This window comes from Oryctolagus cuniculus, chromosome 7 (genome assembly GCF_964237555.1).
Source record: "Oryctolagus cuniculus chromosome 7, mOryCun1.1, whole genome shotgun sequence".
In the NCBI taxonomy this organism is placed as follows: Eukaryota; Metazoa; Chordata; class Mammalia; order Lagomorpha; family Leporidae; genus Oryctolagus; species Oryctolagus cuniculus.
In genome coordinates this window covers 153,233,224-153,247,264 of record NC_091438.1, presented here as the reverse complement: position 1 = coordinate 153,247,264, position 14,041 = coordinate 153,233,224, and the positions used below count along the sequence as shown (strand labels likewise).

The following is a 14,041-nucleotide window of genomic DNA, read 5'->3' as shown; positions in this document are numbered from 1 at the left end:
CATTTTCCAGGAGAGGAGGTGCTGCCTGCGCTGGTCTGATCACTGAACACACTCTGTACACATGCACACTCCACAAACACGCCCAGTTATGAAAACCATTTAAAGTTAAAATATTGTTCGGTTCTTAGAAAGTTGCTGTTAAAATAACGGAAAAAACACGTCACAGATTGGGCGCAACTATTCCCAAATCAGGTGTCTGATAAAGGACTTGCGGGCAGAGTGGGTAAGAGCTCTGAACCTCAATAATAACGAAACAAACGACCCAACCAAAAACGGCGGCGGGGGAGGCAAACAGTGAAAAGACATCCCACAGAAGGGGGGACAGTTACTGGTCAGGTGTCTGCTAACAGTCTGGACTCCGGGACCAGCGTGCACCGCGAGAAAGGCTGCCTCCCGCAGCCCCGCAAGCTGAACGGGCGCCGGACGTGTCCCTGCTCCTGCACCTCCAATCCAGCTCCCTGCAGTCTGGGAAAAGCAGTGGAGGATGGCGCAAGTGCCTGGGCCCCTGCCACCCACGTGGGAGACCTGGAAGAGGCTCCTGGCTTCTGCCTGGCCAGCATTGGCCATTGCGGCCAGCCGGGGAGTGAATCAGCAGATGGAGGAAATTTCTCTCTCCCTGTCTCTCCCTCTCTCTGTAACTCAGTCTTTCAAAATAGATAAATACATCTTTAAAAAAAAAAAAAAAAGTCTAGTGTTCAGGACAAACAGAACTCTCTCATGACTCAATGATACAAGGACACAAAATAAGGGGTGGGGGATTGAACAGGCATTTCTCCAGAGAACACCTGCAAATGGCCGTAAGCCCGTGCCGAGACGCCCGGCATTGCCGGTCATGAGGAAAACGCAAACCAAGACCGCGGTGAGATGCGGCTGCACACCTCCGTGAATGCTAACAATGAGAACGGCAGGCGCGCAAGTCTGCGGGGGTCCTCACGCGCGGCCGCTGGGGTCCGACTGCGTGGGAGAAAATGCTGGGAGTCTTAAGAAATCCAGTCATTCCTACGCATTTGCCCAAGACAAGCGGATGCGCCCACGTAGGCACAGACGTGCACAGACGTTTCATACGACGATCAGAGGAGGACAGCAAGGTTGGCAACCATCAAATCACAGCATTCGTCTGATGGCGAACGACTCAGCAAAACAGGAATGAAGGTCTGACATTCAGCGTAGCACCGAGGGACCTCACAGCAACCCCGTTGAGGGAAAGAAGCCAAACAGCACGCACACTGTACGATTCCATGTGTGTGTGTGTGCAACTGCAGGAGACGGGAGCCGACCCCCGGGGCTGGGCGGGGGGATGGGAAAGGGCACAGAGAAACCGCTAGAAGGCGATGGCCGCGCTTGCTTTCCTGACGGGGGTGACAGTTTGCTGGTGTGTGCAGGTACCCAAACATCCAATTGCACCCTTGCCGTATGCATCAACTAAGTCACAACATGGAATAACGAAGCCGCACGGCTCAGCAGCTAATAAACACGTCCCAGTATTGCCAGTGAAACGACCGCCTGCCCCAGCCTGCGACACGCTGTGGTCCCCACTCCGGGCCCCAGGATACCTCCATGGCAGAGGGGGGCAGACCCAAGTGTGTCTGATCGGGGGGTGGGTTCCTCTGCCTCCCCTGTGGGTCGGTCATCCCATTCCCTGCTGCCCCGTTTCCTCGGGGGTTACCTGGCAACTCCTGGGAGGCTGCCCCTGCACAGAAGGCGGCCTCTCCAGCTCCTGCCCTGGCCTGGCTGGAGCCTGGTCCACTTGCAGCTCCCTGGGCCCTTCCTGAGGGGTCCAAGATGACTGCTTCTTCCTGGGGAGAAAGGACAAAGGCACCTTAGCTCCAGACTGGGGCACTGATTTCTTTTTTTTTTTAAATTTTTTTAAAAGATTTATTTATTTTATTTGAAAATCAGAGTTACACAGAGAGAGAAGGAGAGGCAGAGAGACAGAGGTCTTCCATCCCCTGGTTGACTCCCCAATTGGCCCCAATGGCCAGAGCTGCACCAATCTGTAGCCAGGAGCTTCTTCTGGGTCTCCCACGCAGATGCAGGGCCCAAGAACTTGGGCCATTTTCTACTGCTTTCCCAGGCCACAGCAGAGAGCTGGATGGGGAGTGGAACAGCCGGGACTCGAACCAGCACCATATGGGACGCCGGCACTGCAGGCGGAGGCTTTACCTGCTACGCCACAGCACTGACCCCTCTTTTTCTTTTAAATTTATTTATTTTTACTTATTTGAAAGGCAGAAAGACAGAAAGACAGAGAAAGAGAAATCTTCTATCCACTGGTTCACTCCCCAAATGCCCACAACAGCCAGGGCTTAGCTGAAGCCAGAGCCCAGAACACAATGTGGCCATTCAGGGAGTGAACCAATAACTCTGCCTTTCAAATCAATGAGTAAGTAAATGTCTTCAATTCTGTATGTATGCATAACTATCATTAACCATTTCCCTATTGTATGGGCATTTAGAGTATTTCAGTGTTTAATACTGAGAATGATGTGATGGAGTGATGGCTTAGTGAGGTAAACCACTGCCTGTGATCCTGCATCCCATATCAGAGCACTGGTTGGGGTCCCGGCTGCTCCACTTCTGATCCAGCTCCCTGCTGATGAGCCTGCGAAACAGTGGATGGCGGCCCAAGTGCTTGAAACCCTGCCACCCTTGTGGGAAAACAGTATGGAGTTCCAGACTCCTGGCTTTGGTTTGGCCCAGCCCCAGATGTGGAGGGTTTTTGGGAAGTGAACCAGTGGATGAAGATTCTCTCTCTCCCTCCATCAGTCACTCTGCCTTTCTTTCTTTCTTTTTTTTTTTTTTTAAACTTATTTGACAGGTAGAGTTATAGACAGTGAGAAAGACAGAGAGAAAGGTCTTCCTTCCGTTGATTCACTCCCCAAATGGCCGCCACGGCTGGCGCTGCACTGATCCGAAGCCAGGAACCAGGTGCTTCTTCCTGGTCTCCCATGTGGGTACAGGGCCCAAGCACTTGGGCCATCCTCCACTGCCTTCCCGGGCCACAGTAGAGAGCTGGACTGGAAGAGGAGCAACCAGGACTAGAACCCAGTGCCCATATGGGAAGCTGGCGCCGCAGGTGGAGGATTAACCTAGTGAACCATGGCGCTGGCACCCCTTTTATTATCTGCCTTTCAAATAAATAAAAACAAATTTTAGGGCCAGAGTTGTAGCGTAGCAGTTAAAGTCACAGCCTGTGACACTGGCATCCCATATTTGAGCGCCGGTTGGAGTCTCGGATGCTCTGCTTCCGATCCAGCTCCCTGCAAATGCACCCAAGAAAGCAGCAGAAGATGGCCCAAGTGCTGGGGCCCCTGCCACCCACATGGGAGACCCAGATGGAGTTCCAGGCTCCTGGCTTCAGTCCAGCCGGCCTTGAGGCCATTTGGGGAGTGAAACAGCAGATGGAAGGTTTCTTCCTCTGTCTCTCCGTCACTCTGCCTTTCAAATAAATGAATAAGTAAATAAATAAATATTTTAAAAAGCTAAAGAAAGAGAGGTGCAGGGTGTGGGTGGCTCTGCCTTAATCCGGGGAGTCTCTCTGCAGGGGGCTACCAGCTCACCCTGGTCTGGCGGGAGGCCTCTGCTCCTGGACCCGGAGCTGCGTCGGCCCCTCCTCGGCCACCTCGCCGTGTGCGGGCCCCTCTTCCGGCCCTTCTGGAGCGGATGCGGGCTGCGGCCCACGGCCCCCTTCTGCAGCACCCACAAACACAACCTGCAACAGAGATGCAATGGCTCTGGTTCCAGAGCTGGCCCGCGTACCCGTTCTGGGGTGAGTCTCCCCACTCGTGCTGGGTGTGCCCTGGCTTCGGGGACAGAGAGACCCGTGCCTACCTGCGAAGGGTGTTGGAGAGAGACAAGGAGGAGCCAGAGGCAGTGGGCAAGGGGGTGGGGTGCGGGTCGGCTGTTGTTCAGCACTAAGAGCCCGCCGTGGACCCGAGTGCAGATCTGCGGCTGAGCCAAGGTGCTCACAGCGAGCACAGCGTGCGGGGGCACCTGAGGGACTTGCCGCTCCTCACAGCTTCTGAGAAAGGCCTTCCATGGTGTCCACTGCTCCGGCTCGGGGCCTGGCTTGTCCATCAGCCCCCACTGGGTGACCTGGAGCAGCCAGTGCCTGAGACTCAGCTCCCAGCCTCGCCCAAGTCCACAAACTCCACACAACCGGGGGCAGCATGGGGCCTAGTGGGTGAGACGCTGCCGACACCGGCACCCTGTGCCCGAGTGCCTGGCTTTGAGCCCCAGCTCTGCTCCCAATCCTGCTGCTATGCACCCTGGGAGGCAGCAGTAGCGGCTCGAGTGCTTGGGTCCCTGCCATCCACGTAGGAGACCTGGACGGAGATCCTGGTGAACCAGTGGGTGAGATCTCTCTGTCTCTATCTCTGTCTCACTTTCAAATAAATTAATGAATAAAAACAAACTCCAAATAGCCTAATTACTTAATCGGCAGTAATTATTATAAAGATGCTGCTGGTGCCAACACTAACGGGCACCTATCACAAGGCAGGCCTGTGCCCAGTGCCTTACAGGGCGGAACCTTGTTAGTCCACACCACGAAACACGACACACGCCCAAGGTCACAGGGCTGACCGAATGGTGGGCCCGGGACCGCATGGCTGTGCTTGTTGAAAACACAAAGGATTGGGTGAAGGAAGCCCCGAGCGGGCGCCCAGCCGCCCTCCAAGACTGCTCCTCTGCGGGCCGGCTTCCCTCCCCAGGGACACCAGCATTGGTCTCAGAGGCTCCGGGGCGCCGGCCACTCTCAGCCCAAGGGAGTGTCAGTTGTCACGGTGACACTTTGGGCCCATGGGAACCAAACCCGTCAGGGATGTCTGTGCTCTTTGTGCTACTCGGTGCTTTCGGAAAGAGAGCTGCGAGGTGTGACGGGGCCTCCGATGCAGGCGGAGGGGCCTGGATGGCAGCTCTGAGCAGCGGTCAGGGAATGAGGGATGGGGCGGAGGCCACAGAAGCACCAGGCGCAAGTCGGCAATTCTTGGTTTGCCCACCCAGAAGCTCCTGACGTTACAGGGGCCAGCGATCCTTTCCTTTTTTCTTTTTGCATTTCACGCTCTCATATTTAACGCTAAAGGGAGTTGCACTAAAGCGGGCAAAACTTCAGACAAAACGGCATTGCAGACCTGCTTCATCAGACGGGGCTGCCTCGGGCGTGGGCTTCCCAGGTGCGATGCGGGCTCCCGCCTTCCCCTCCTGCTGGTTCAGAAACAAGCCGTCGCTGCCCAGGGTGGCCCACGGGGCCCAGTGGAGCTGGCTATGGCCTCTGTCTCCACTGTTCCATCGGCTCCAGGCCAGCGCCACCCCCACCCCAGCCCCAGCACGGACGCTCCTACTCCGGCCTGAGGACAGAACAGTGCTACCAGAGACCTACTCATCTACTGCAAGGAGGCTCTTCCTGTGGGGGATACTACTACGCCAGATGGCGCGAGGTAGGGAGGCGGAGATGGGAGCGGCCCGGGCCACCACCGCCGTGGTGCAGGGAAGCCTAACCAGGCAGCCGGGAGATGCTCACTGAGCACCACGGTCCAGCCCTCTCTGGACTCTGCCGAGGGATCTGTCCCTTCCCCCAACTTGTGCTCTCATTCCTGCTTAATCCAGCTTGAACTGGGTTCTGTGTCACCTGTAGCCGAGACCTGAATTCCAGCAGAGGCGGAGGGAGCCTGGGCGGACGAGGGAAAGGTGCCGGCGGTCAGTGGAGCGCGCAGGACACGAGGTGCGGGCACCCACCTGGCCGACTCCCGAGAGCGCGGGCTCAGCAACAGCTCTCGTTGGGATGTGCCTCAGGCCGGGACTCGACGGCGCCCCTGGAGCCTTGGTCCGACCCTCTGCGTGCACTGGGGTGTCTCTGGTGTCCATCAAGCCGGGTCCAGCAAAGGCACGGTGTGAAGGGCATCAGCTGCTGTGCCCCGGGAGGCCTCCAGGCAAGGGTCGGCCTGGTCTAATGGCTCACTGATGTGTCCGCAGCCCCCGGGAGCCTGGAACGCAGACAGCCCGGCTCAGGCCTGCACGGAGTGAGGGGCAAGACGTGAACCCAGAGAGCCCGCCCAAGGTCCAACACCCACGGGGTCACAGCAGGATCGGAACCCAAACCCACACCCTCCCCCCCCCATCTGCATTTCTGAAAGGGACCTTGCTCCCTAGAGGTGCTCCACGCGGCTTGGAAGGTGCTGGGTTAAGCAACATGGAACGGGCTCTTTCCTGCAGGGCCTCTGGCGGCCTTTAACACACTAACGTGCACTCTAAGGGGCCCGGGGAGAGGGCTGCGGCTCCAGACGGGGGCTCCAAGCTCGAGCACCTGTCCCTGTCACGGAGACCCCAAGGTCTCTGTCTGTGGTTGGCCAAAGACCCACACCCCACCCTGGACCGTTCTTCGCATCTCTCTTGCTGCCTCCCCCGCCCCTCCCCAGTCTCACAATTGCACAGCTTTCGGCTGCAGCCAGGGTAGATGCCTGCAATGCACCCCCCCCAGCTGCTGTGCCTGCCTCCCACATCTCTATCTCCCTAACACCCCCGCAGCACCCCACAAGCGTTTACCTCTTCTCCCAGTTTCCAACCACCTCGGCCACTGAACCCCTTTGGGGCAACACCAGCGCCACGTCTATGGGTACGTAGGGAGCCTTGCCACTGTTAGCTTCTGGGGGGAAAACCCTGACCCCGCCCAGCAAGCCCAGGTGACCTTTGAAGATGACCTTGATGGTACCTCTTGCCCTTTAGATCACAGCAGGCCAGCGAGCGTCCCTGGAGGAACCTTCTGTGTGCTGGACGTTTGCCGAGGGATTCTCCTCACAGCCCTGTGAGGTCAGTGGGTTCAGCCCTGTTTTAAGGATAAGGAAACCAAGGCTCAGATTAGCCCAGTGTCTTTCCCAACCCCACACAGACACTCCACAGAGGACTAGATCCAAGCCCAGGCCTGTCCCGGGGCAGGCGTTTGGTGCAGCAGGTAAAATGCTTCGTGGGGCTGCTCCTCCTCCTCCTCCTCCTCCTTCTTCTTCTTCAAGATTTATTTATTTTGAAGGTCAGAGTTAGAGAGAGAGCGAGAGACAGAGAGAGCTTTTCTACCTGCTGGTTCACTCCCCTGATGGCTGCAATGGTCAGTGCTGGGCCAGGCCCAAGCCAGGAGCCAGGAGCTTCATCTGGGTCTCCCATGTGAGTGGCAGGGGCCCGAACACACTTGGGCCATCTGCCACTGCTTTTCCCAGGCCATTAGCAGGGAGCTGGATTGGAGGTGGAGCAGCTGGGTGAACCGCTGCCCACACAGGAAGCCGGCGTCGCAGGCAGTGTCCTAACTTGCTAGGCCACAGCACTGGCACCAGGGCATTCTACTTCGGATCCAGCTTCCTGCTCATACAGACCCCGGGAGGCAGCAGACAATGACTCAGGTATGCACATCACTACCACCCGTTGGAGAGCTGGACTGAGTTCTGGGCTCCTGGCTTTGGCCTGGCCTAGCCCTGTCTATGGCAGGCATTTGGGGAACAAATCAGCAGATGGATGATCTCTGTCTCTCTGCCTTTCAAATAAAATGAAAATAATTTTTTTTTTTTGACAGGCAGAGTGGACAGTGAGAGAGAGAGACAGAGAGAAAGGTCTTCCTTTGTCCGATGGTTCACCCTCCAATGGCCGCCGCGGCCGGCGCACTGCGCTGATCTGATGACAGGAGCTAGGTGCTTTTCCTGGTCTCCCATGGGGTGCAGGGCCCAAGGACTTGGGCCATCCTCCACTGCACTCCCTGGCCACAGCAGAGAGCTGGCCTGGAAGAGGGGCAACTGGGACAGAATCCGGCGCCCCGACCGGGACTAGAACCCGGTGTGCCAGCGCCACTAGGCGGAGGATTAGCCTAGTGAGCCGCGGCGCCGGCCCGAAAATAAATTTTTTTAAAAAATTTATATATTTATTTGAAATTTGGAATGTCAGAAAGAGAGAGAGAGAGAGAGAGAGAGAGAGAGAGATCTTCCATCCACTGGTTCACTCCCCAAATGCCCCAACAGCGGAGGCTGGGCCAGGCTGAAGCCAGGAGCCAGGAGCTTCCTCCAGGTCTCCCACATGGGTGCAGGGGCCCAAGCACTTGGGCCGTCTTCTGCTGCCTTTCCTGGCTCATTAGGTGGGAGCTGGATCAGAAGTGGAGCAGCCAGGACCTGAACCAACATTCCAATGTAGGATGCTGGTGTTGCAAGCAGTGGTTTCAACTGTTGTGCCACAATGCTGGGCTCCAAGTTAATTAATTTAAAAATAAATAAATAAAGGCGGGGCCGGCATTGTGGCGCGGCTGGGGAAGTCACCACCTGCCATGCCAGCATCGCATAGGGGTGCCAGTTTGAGTTCAAGCTTCCTGCTAATGTGCCTGGGAAGGCAGTGGAGGATGGCCCAAGTGCTTGGGCCCCTGCACCCACGTGGGAGACCCGGAAGAAGCTCCTGGCTCCTGGTTTCAGACCGGCCCAGCTCCAGCCATTGCAGCCATTTGGGGAGTGAACCAGCAGATGGAAGACCTCTCTCTCTCTCTCTCTCTCTTTCTCTCTCTCTCTTTCTCTCTGCTTCTCCTTCTCTCTGTGTGTAACTCTGACTTTCAAATAAACATGAATAAATCTTTTTAAAAAAATTAACAATAAAATAAAAGTAAAAGTCCCACGTTGTGACCTGTTCAAGTCCTAGTTGCTCAGCTTCCAATCCAGCTCCCTGCTAATGGATGGAGCCCAGCTGGAGTTCGGGGCTCCTGGCTTCGGCCTGGCCAAGCCCCACCTATTGCGGCCTTTTGGGAATGAACCAGCAGATGGAAAATCTCTTTCTCTCTCTTAACTCTGCCTTTCAAATAAATAAATCTTAAAAATAAAATAAAACAGGCCAGCGCCGCGGCTTAGTAGGCTAATCCTCCACCTTGCGGCGCCGGCACACTGGGTTCTAGTCCCGGTCGGGGCACCGGATTCTGTCCCGGTTGCCCCTCTTCCAGGCCAGCTCTCTGCTGTGCCAGGGAGTGCAGTGGAGGATGGCCCAAGTGCTTGGGCCCTGCACCTGCATGGGAGAGCAGGAGAAGCACCTGGCTCCTGGCTTTGGATCAGCATGATGCACCGGCTGCAGCGGCCATTGGGGGGTGAACCAACAGCAAAGGAAGACCTTTCTCTCCATCTCTCTCTCTCTCACTGTCCACTCTGCCTGTCAAAAAATAAAAATAAAAAAATAATAAAACAAAACAAAACCCAGGCCTGACACCCCAGACTGTTTATCTCTTGGTATCATCTTGCCTGTCAAGAAGTCTAAGTCTTTTTCATTTGACGACTGAGGCCACGTGCCGGTGCCAGACAGCCCGTCGGGCCCTAGGGATGCAAAGGGGCTCCACGGCTCAAGGCCTCCCTCACAGCTGCTGACGCCAAACCCTACTTCCTCCTCTTACCCTGTGGGTACTTCCTGTTGTTACACCCGAGCCCCCTCAATGGAAATAAAACCTCAGCTCCTAGCTGGCCCTGCCCCCTGCCCCAGGTGCAGCTCCAGCCCCCCCGAAGGACCCAAGCTCTCACTTGGGACTCCTCCGGGCCGTGGCCAAGTCCCTGTCTCTTCCGCTGGAGTTCCTCTCTTCTCCCCGGCCTCTCTCTCCCGAGGGTTCGCCTGACCATTCCCCCAGCCTCTGAGCCTTCCTGTATTGGGGCGATGACCCATCTGGGGACAGTGTCCCCCAGGACACCTCACACACGCCCCCCATTGTCCTCTGTCTCCACCTCGGAGCTCTCGGGCCCCAATATTCCACAAACTGTGCTGGAAGGGGACAGAGCCCCCGGGAGGCCCAGCCCCCTCGTAACTGTAAATTCTGTGAGAATTTACAGATAACAAGGGGAGGGCCCCCCTCTGCAACTTGTCAACCACCAGAATTTATGGACATCAAGGGAGAGGCTCGGAACCCAAGGGGAGAATTGGGGGAAGAGGTGGCAAAGGTCCCCCCATCTTTCACACCCCACACAGTTCTCCCATTCAAAGTGTAACATCATCAGTGTTGTATTTACAGTCTCACAACCACCACCACAGCTTCAGAACATTTTTATCACTCCAAAGGGAAGTCCCGCACCCCTGCTCCTCACCCCGCCCCCGTCTTGCTGCTCCGCCCCCAGCCTCGCAGAAGTGAATCCACTCTCTCCATCCAGTCATTCAACAGAAGTGGAGGCCACAACGCGTGGTCTGGCAACTGCCTTCTTTCGCTTCGTGGGCTGATTTCAAAGCTCACCCACGCGGCAGCGTGTACCAGCACTTCTCTCTCTCTCTCTCTGCACGCTCCGTGCTGTGCCACTGTAGGGACAAGTCAAGCTTCGTTACCCATCCTCAGTGGACAGACGCCATTATGAACGGCGTGGCTCTGAGAGAGCGCTCCCGTGCACTTCTATATGGGAACGTGTCGTCACTGTTTGTGAGCAGATCCCTGGGGGCGGCACCTCTGGGTCACGCGCTAACTGTTCAGCCACTTCGGGAGTGGCCCGGCTGTTTCCCACAGGGCTGCGTCACTGCACATCCGAGCCAAGTTCTCCACATCCGCTCAAATGCTTAATAACTCCTGCCTGTCCCTTATCCCAGCCATCCCAGCGGTGTGGCCGTGAAGTGTTACACAGAAGTGACTTGGACTTGCGTTTCCCTCTTGGCTGATGATGTTACCCACCTTTCCACGTGCCGGCTGGCCGGCCTGTAGCTACTTTGCATATCATATTTGTAGATGGTCATTTGTAAATGGCTATTCAGAACTTTTGTTCATTTATATTGTTTTTCCCTATTGTGTGCTCTTTGTAAATCCTAGATATGAGTCCCTTATCATATATAGCATTTCCAAAGTTTTCCTTCTGTGAACTGTATATTCAATTTTTTCTCTTGAAGTACAAAAATATTTTAATTTTGTTGAAGTCCCATTTGCCTCTTTATTTTGTAAAGATTGATTTATCAAGTTAAAAGGCAGAATTAGAGAAAGAATGAGAGAAAGAGAGAATCTTCCAGGCTCTGGATCATCACCAAACAGCCCCAAAGGCTGCTTTTCCAGGGTCATCAGTGGGGAGCTGGATTGGTGGAGCAGCCAGGACACGCACCAGTGCCCGCCCATACTGGACGCTGGCGTCACAGGCTGTCATCTCAAGGCGGGCCTGTGCTGGGTGCAGTGGGTTAAGCCACTGCCTGTGATGCTGGCACCCCACATGGGCACCCGTTCGAGTCCCAGCTGTTCCACTTCTGAACCAGCTTCCTGCTAATGTGCCTGGGAAGGCAGCAGAAGATGGCCCAAGTGCTTGGGCATCTATACCCACGTAAAAGACTCAGATGAAACTCCTGACTCCTGGCTTCCATTTGGCCCAGCCCTGGCCATTGCAGCCATTTGGGTAGTGAACCAGTGGACTGAGGACCTCTCTCTCTCTCTCTCTCTCTCTCTCTCTCTCTCTGTCTCTGCCTCTCTCCGTCTCTGTAACTACACCTTCCAAATAAACAAATTTTTTTAATGTGTCATATCTAGGAACCCATTAGATTCTTTATTATAATACAAATCCAATATCCTGAAGATTTATGCCTATATTTTATTCTAAGCATTGTACAGTTTTAACTCTAACATTTAGGCCTATGATTCTTTTTTAAAAAAGATTTTATTTTATTTAAAATGCAGTTACGTAGAGGCAGAGGCAGAGAGAGAGGTCTTCCATCCACTGGTTCACTCCCCAGATGGCTGCAATGGCTGGAGCTGAGCTGATCCAAAGCCAGGAGCCAGGAGCTTCTTCCAGGTCTCCCACATGGGTGCAGGGGCCCAAACACTTGGGCCATCCTCCACTGCTTTCCCAGGCCACACCAGAGAGCTGCATCGGTACAGAGTGCCTCAGCTGAGGAGTGGGAAGCTTGTCTCCAAGCGGCTATGCCGGCGACGGGCGGGTGGTGCAGTGGTGAAGCTGCCACTTGGGAATGACTGCGTATGGGAGTGCCCGGGTTCAAGTCCAGGCTCTGCTCCACATCTGGCTTTCTGCTAACAGGAACCCTGGGAGGCAGGAGGTGATGGCTCAAGTAGGTGGGTCCCTGCCACCCACATGCAAGACCTGGATTGCATTCCTGGTTCCCAGCTTTGGGAAGTGAACTAATGGATGGGAGATTCTCTCTCTCTCTCTCTCTCTCTCTCTCTCTCTCCTCTTCCTTTAAAAAAAAATTTCGGGGGGGGGGGGTTGGTCCTGTGGCATAGCAGGTTAAGCCATCATCTGCAGTGTCAGCATCCCACATGGGCACTGGTTCAAGTCCTCACTGCTCCACTTCTGATCCAGCTATGGCCTGGGAAGGCAGTGGAAGATGGCCCAGGACCTTGGGTCCCTGCACCCATGTGGGAAACCAGGGAGAAGCTCCTGGCACCTGGCTTTGGCCTGGCCCATCCCCAGCCACTTGCAACCATTTGGGGAGTGAACCAGTGGATGGAAGATCTCTCTCTGTCTCTCCTTGTCTCTCTGTAATTCTGTCAAATAAATAAATAAATCTTAAAAATATTTCTATAGGCCGGCACCGCGGCTCACTAGGCTAATCCTCTGCCTAGGGCGCTGGCACACCGGGTTCTAGTCCCGGTTGGGGCGCCGGATTCTGTCCCGGTTGCCCCTCTTCCAGGCCAGCTCTCTGCTGTGGCCAGGGAGTGCAGTGGAGGATGGCCCAGGTGCTTGGGCCCTGCACCCCATGGGAGACCAGGAAAAGCACCTGGCTCCTGGCTCCTGCCATCGGATCAGCGCGGTGCGCCGGCCGCAGCACGCTGGCCGCGGCGGCCATTGGAGGGTGAACCAACGGCAAAGGAAGACCTTTCTCTCTGTCTCTCTCTCTCACTGTCCACTCTGCCTGTCAAAAAATAAAAAAAAAATTAAAAAAATATTTCTATGATGGCAGCAAAGCACAGCAGAGAAAGGTAAGTGACTTGCATTTCTGGAGGCTGCCAGGGAAGCTTGCTCACATGGGACGCCCACCTTGGCTGTGGCCTACCGGCCAGCAGCTACACAAAGCACGGAGAGACGTCGCACCCTCTCACCTCCTGCACACAGGACAGGCTGGACCTGAGCCTCCAGGCTGCCCGCCGGGCTGCGCTGACTGCGTTTGGCCCCGGTAGTTACGCTGCGAGAACAACAGGCCTAGCTCGTGTCAGCGACAGGGGTTTAGAAATGCCTTCTCGCACTGTCCAGCTAGGGGTGGAGAATCAGGCAAGGGGCCGTCTGGCCCCCTCCAGCTCCGGGATAGGCTTGTCACTGCCGCAGCCACCCTCATCACACAATGAGGACAACAATCGGTGCCCTGCCGACCTCACAGGGGCAGTGCCCGGGTAACCTCTGAGAGCCCTCCCTGCCAGCCCCCGGACCAGCACCAGTCTCTGCTCCCACAGCTCACTGTGGGCTTGCTGCTGCTTGTACTTTGTCTTTTCTTTTTAAAGGTTTATTTATTTGAAAGGCAGAGTTACAGAGACAGAGAGAGAGACAGAGAGAGAGAGAGAGAGAGAGAATCTTTCACTTCATGGTTCACTCCCCACTTGGCTGCAATGACTGGGGCTGGACCAGGCCAAAGCCAGGAGCCTGGGATTCCATCCGAGTCTCCCACGCGGGTGGCAAGGGCTAAAACACTGGGGCCATCGTCTGCTGCCTTCCCAGGAACACGGGCAGGGAGCGGGACCAGAAGCAGAGCAGCTGGGACTCCACCTGCGCTCGTATGGGAACGGCTGTGGCCCCGGGTGGTGGCTTAACCCGCTGCAGACAGTGCTGGCCCCGGCTTGCTGCTGCTTAGCCCTTCTCACCGGGCGTTTCAATGGCGGATTTTCCCTGCTCCCCGCGTCTGTGAACTCCACGAAGGCGGAGCTGGCCGAGCCTCCTCAGGGGCCCCGGCACGTGGTAGGGACTCTACGCCGGCTCCGTTAGCCTGAGTGGAACTGAGAGTGGTGAGACCTGGCTGCCCCGGCAGAGTGAGGATTCCGGGTGGCCCACGGGAAGGAAGCTGTCCCACCCGTGGCAGCCACACGGTGAGGTCCAACACTGTCGGAGTTGGAGAGGGGGCTGCCTGCGAGCCATCGCCCCAAAGTCGC

General features: G+C 56.0%; 1 protein-coding gene across 13 annotated transcripts in view; it reads right to left on the bottom strand.

Annotated features, from left to right (window-relative positions):
• The window catches only part of SPATA21 (spermatogenesis associated 21), a 49,499-nt gene that overhangs the window by 34,071 nt on the left and 1,387 nt on the right, over positions 1-14,041 (bottom strand). For 3 of the 13 annotated variants that reach the window (XM_051836551.2, XM_051836552.2, XM_051836558.2), the window contains exons 1-5: positions 5,737-5,874; positions 5,133-5,202; positions 3,832-4,095; positions 3,561-3,712; positions 1,667-1,796 (exon numbers count right to left, since the gene is read on the bottom strand). In XM_051836551.2, the coding sequence (XP_051692511.2) occupies positions 1,667-1,796; positions 3,561-3,712; positions 3,832-4,095; positions 5,133-5,141 (555 nt within the window). In that variant the 5' untranslated portion in view covers positions 5,142-5,202; positions 5,737-5,874. Of the gene's footprint in view, positions 1-1,666; positions 1,797-3,560; positions 3,713-3,831; positions 4,096-5,132; positions 5,203-5,736; positions 6,012-6,543; positions 6,666-6,685; positions 6,824-9,518; positions 9,689-13,003; positions 13,205-14,041 lie in introns of those variants that run through there. The other 10 variants (XM_070079238.1, XM_051836555.2, XM_070079237.1 and 7 more) reach the window with 10 other exon arrangements.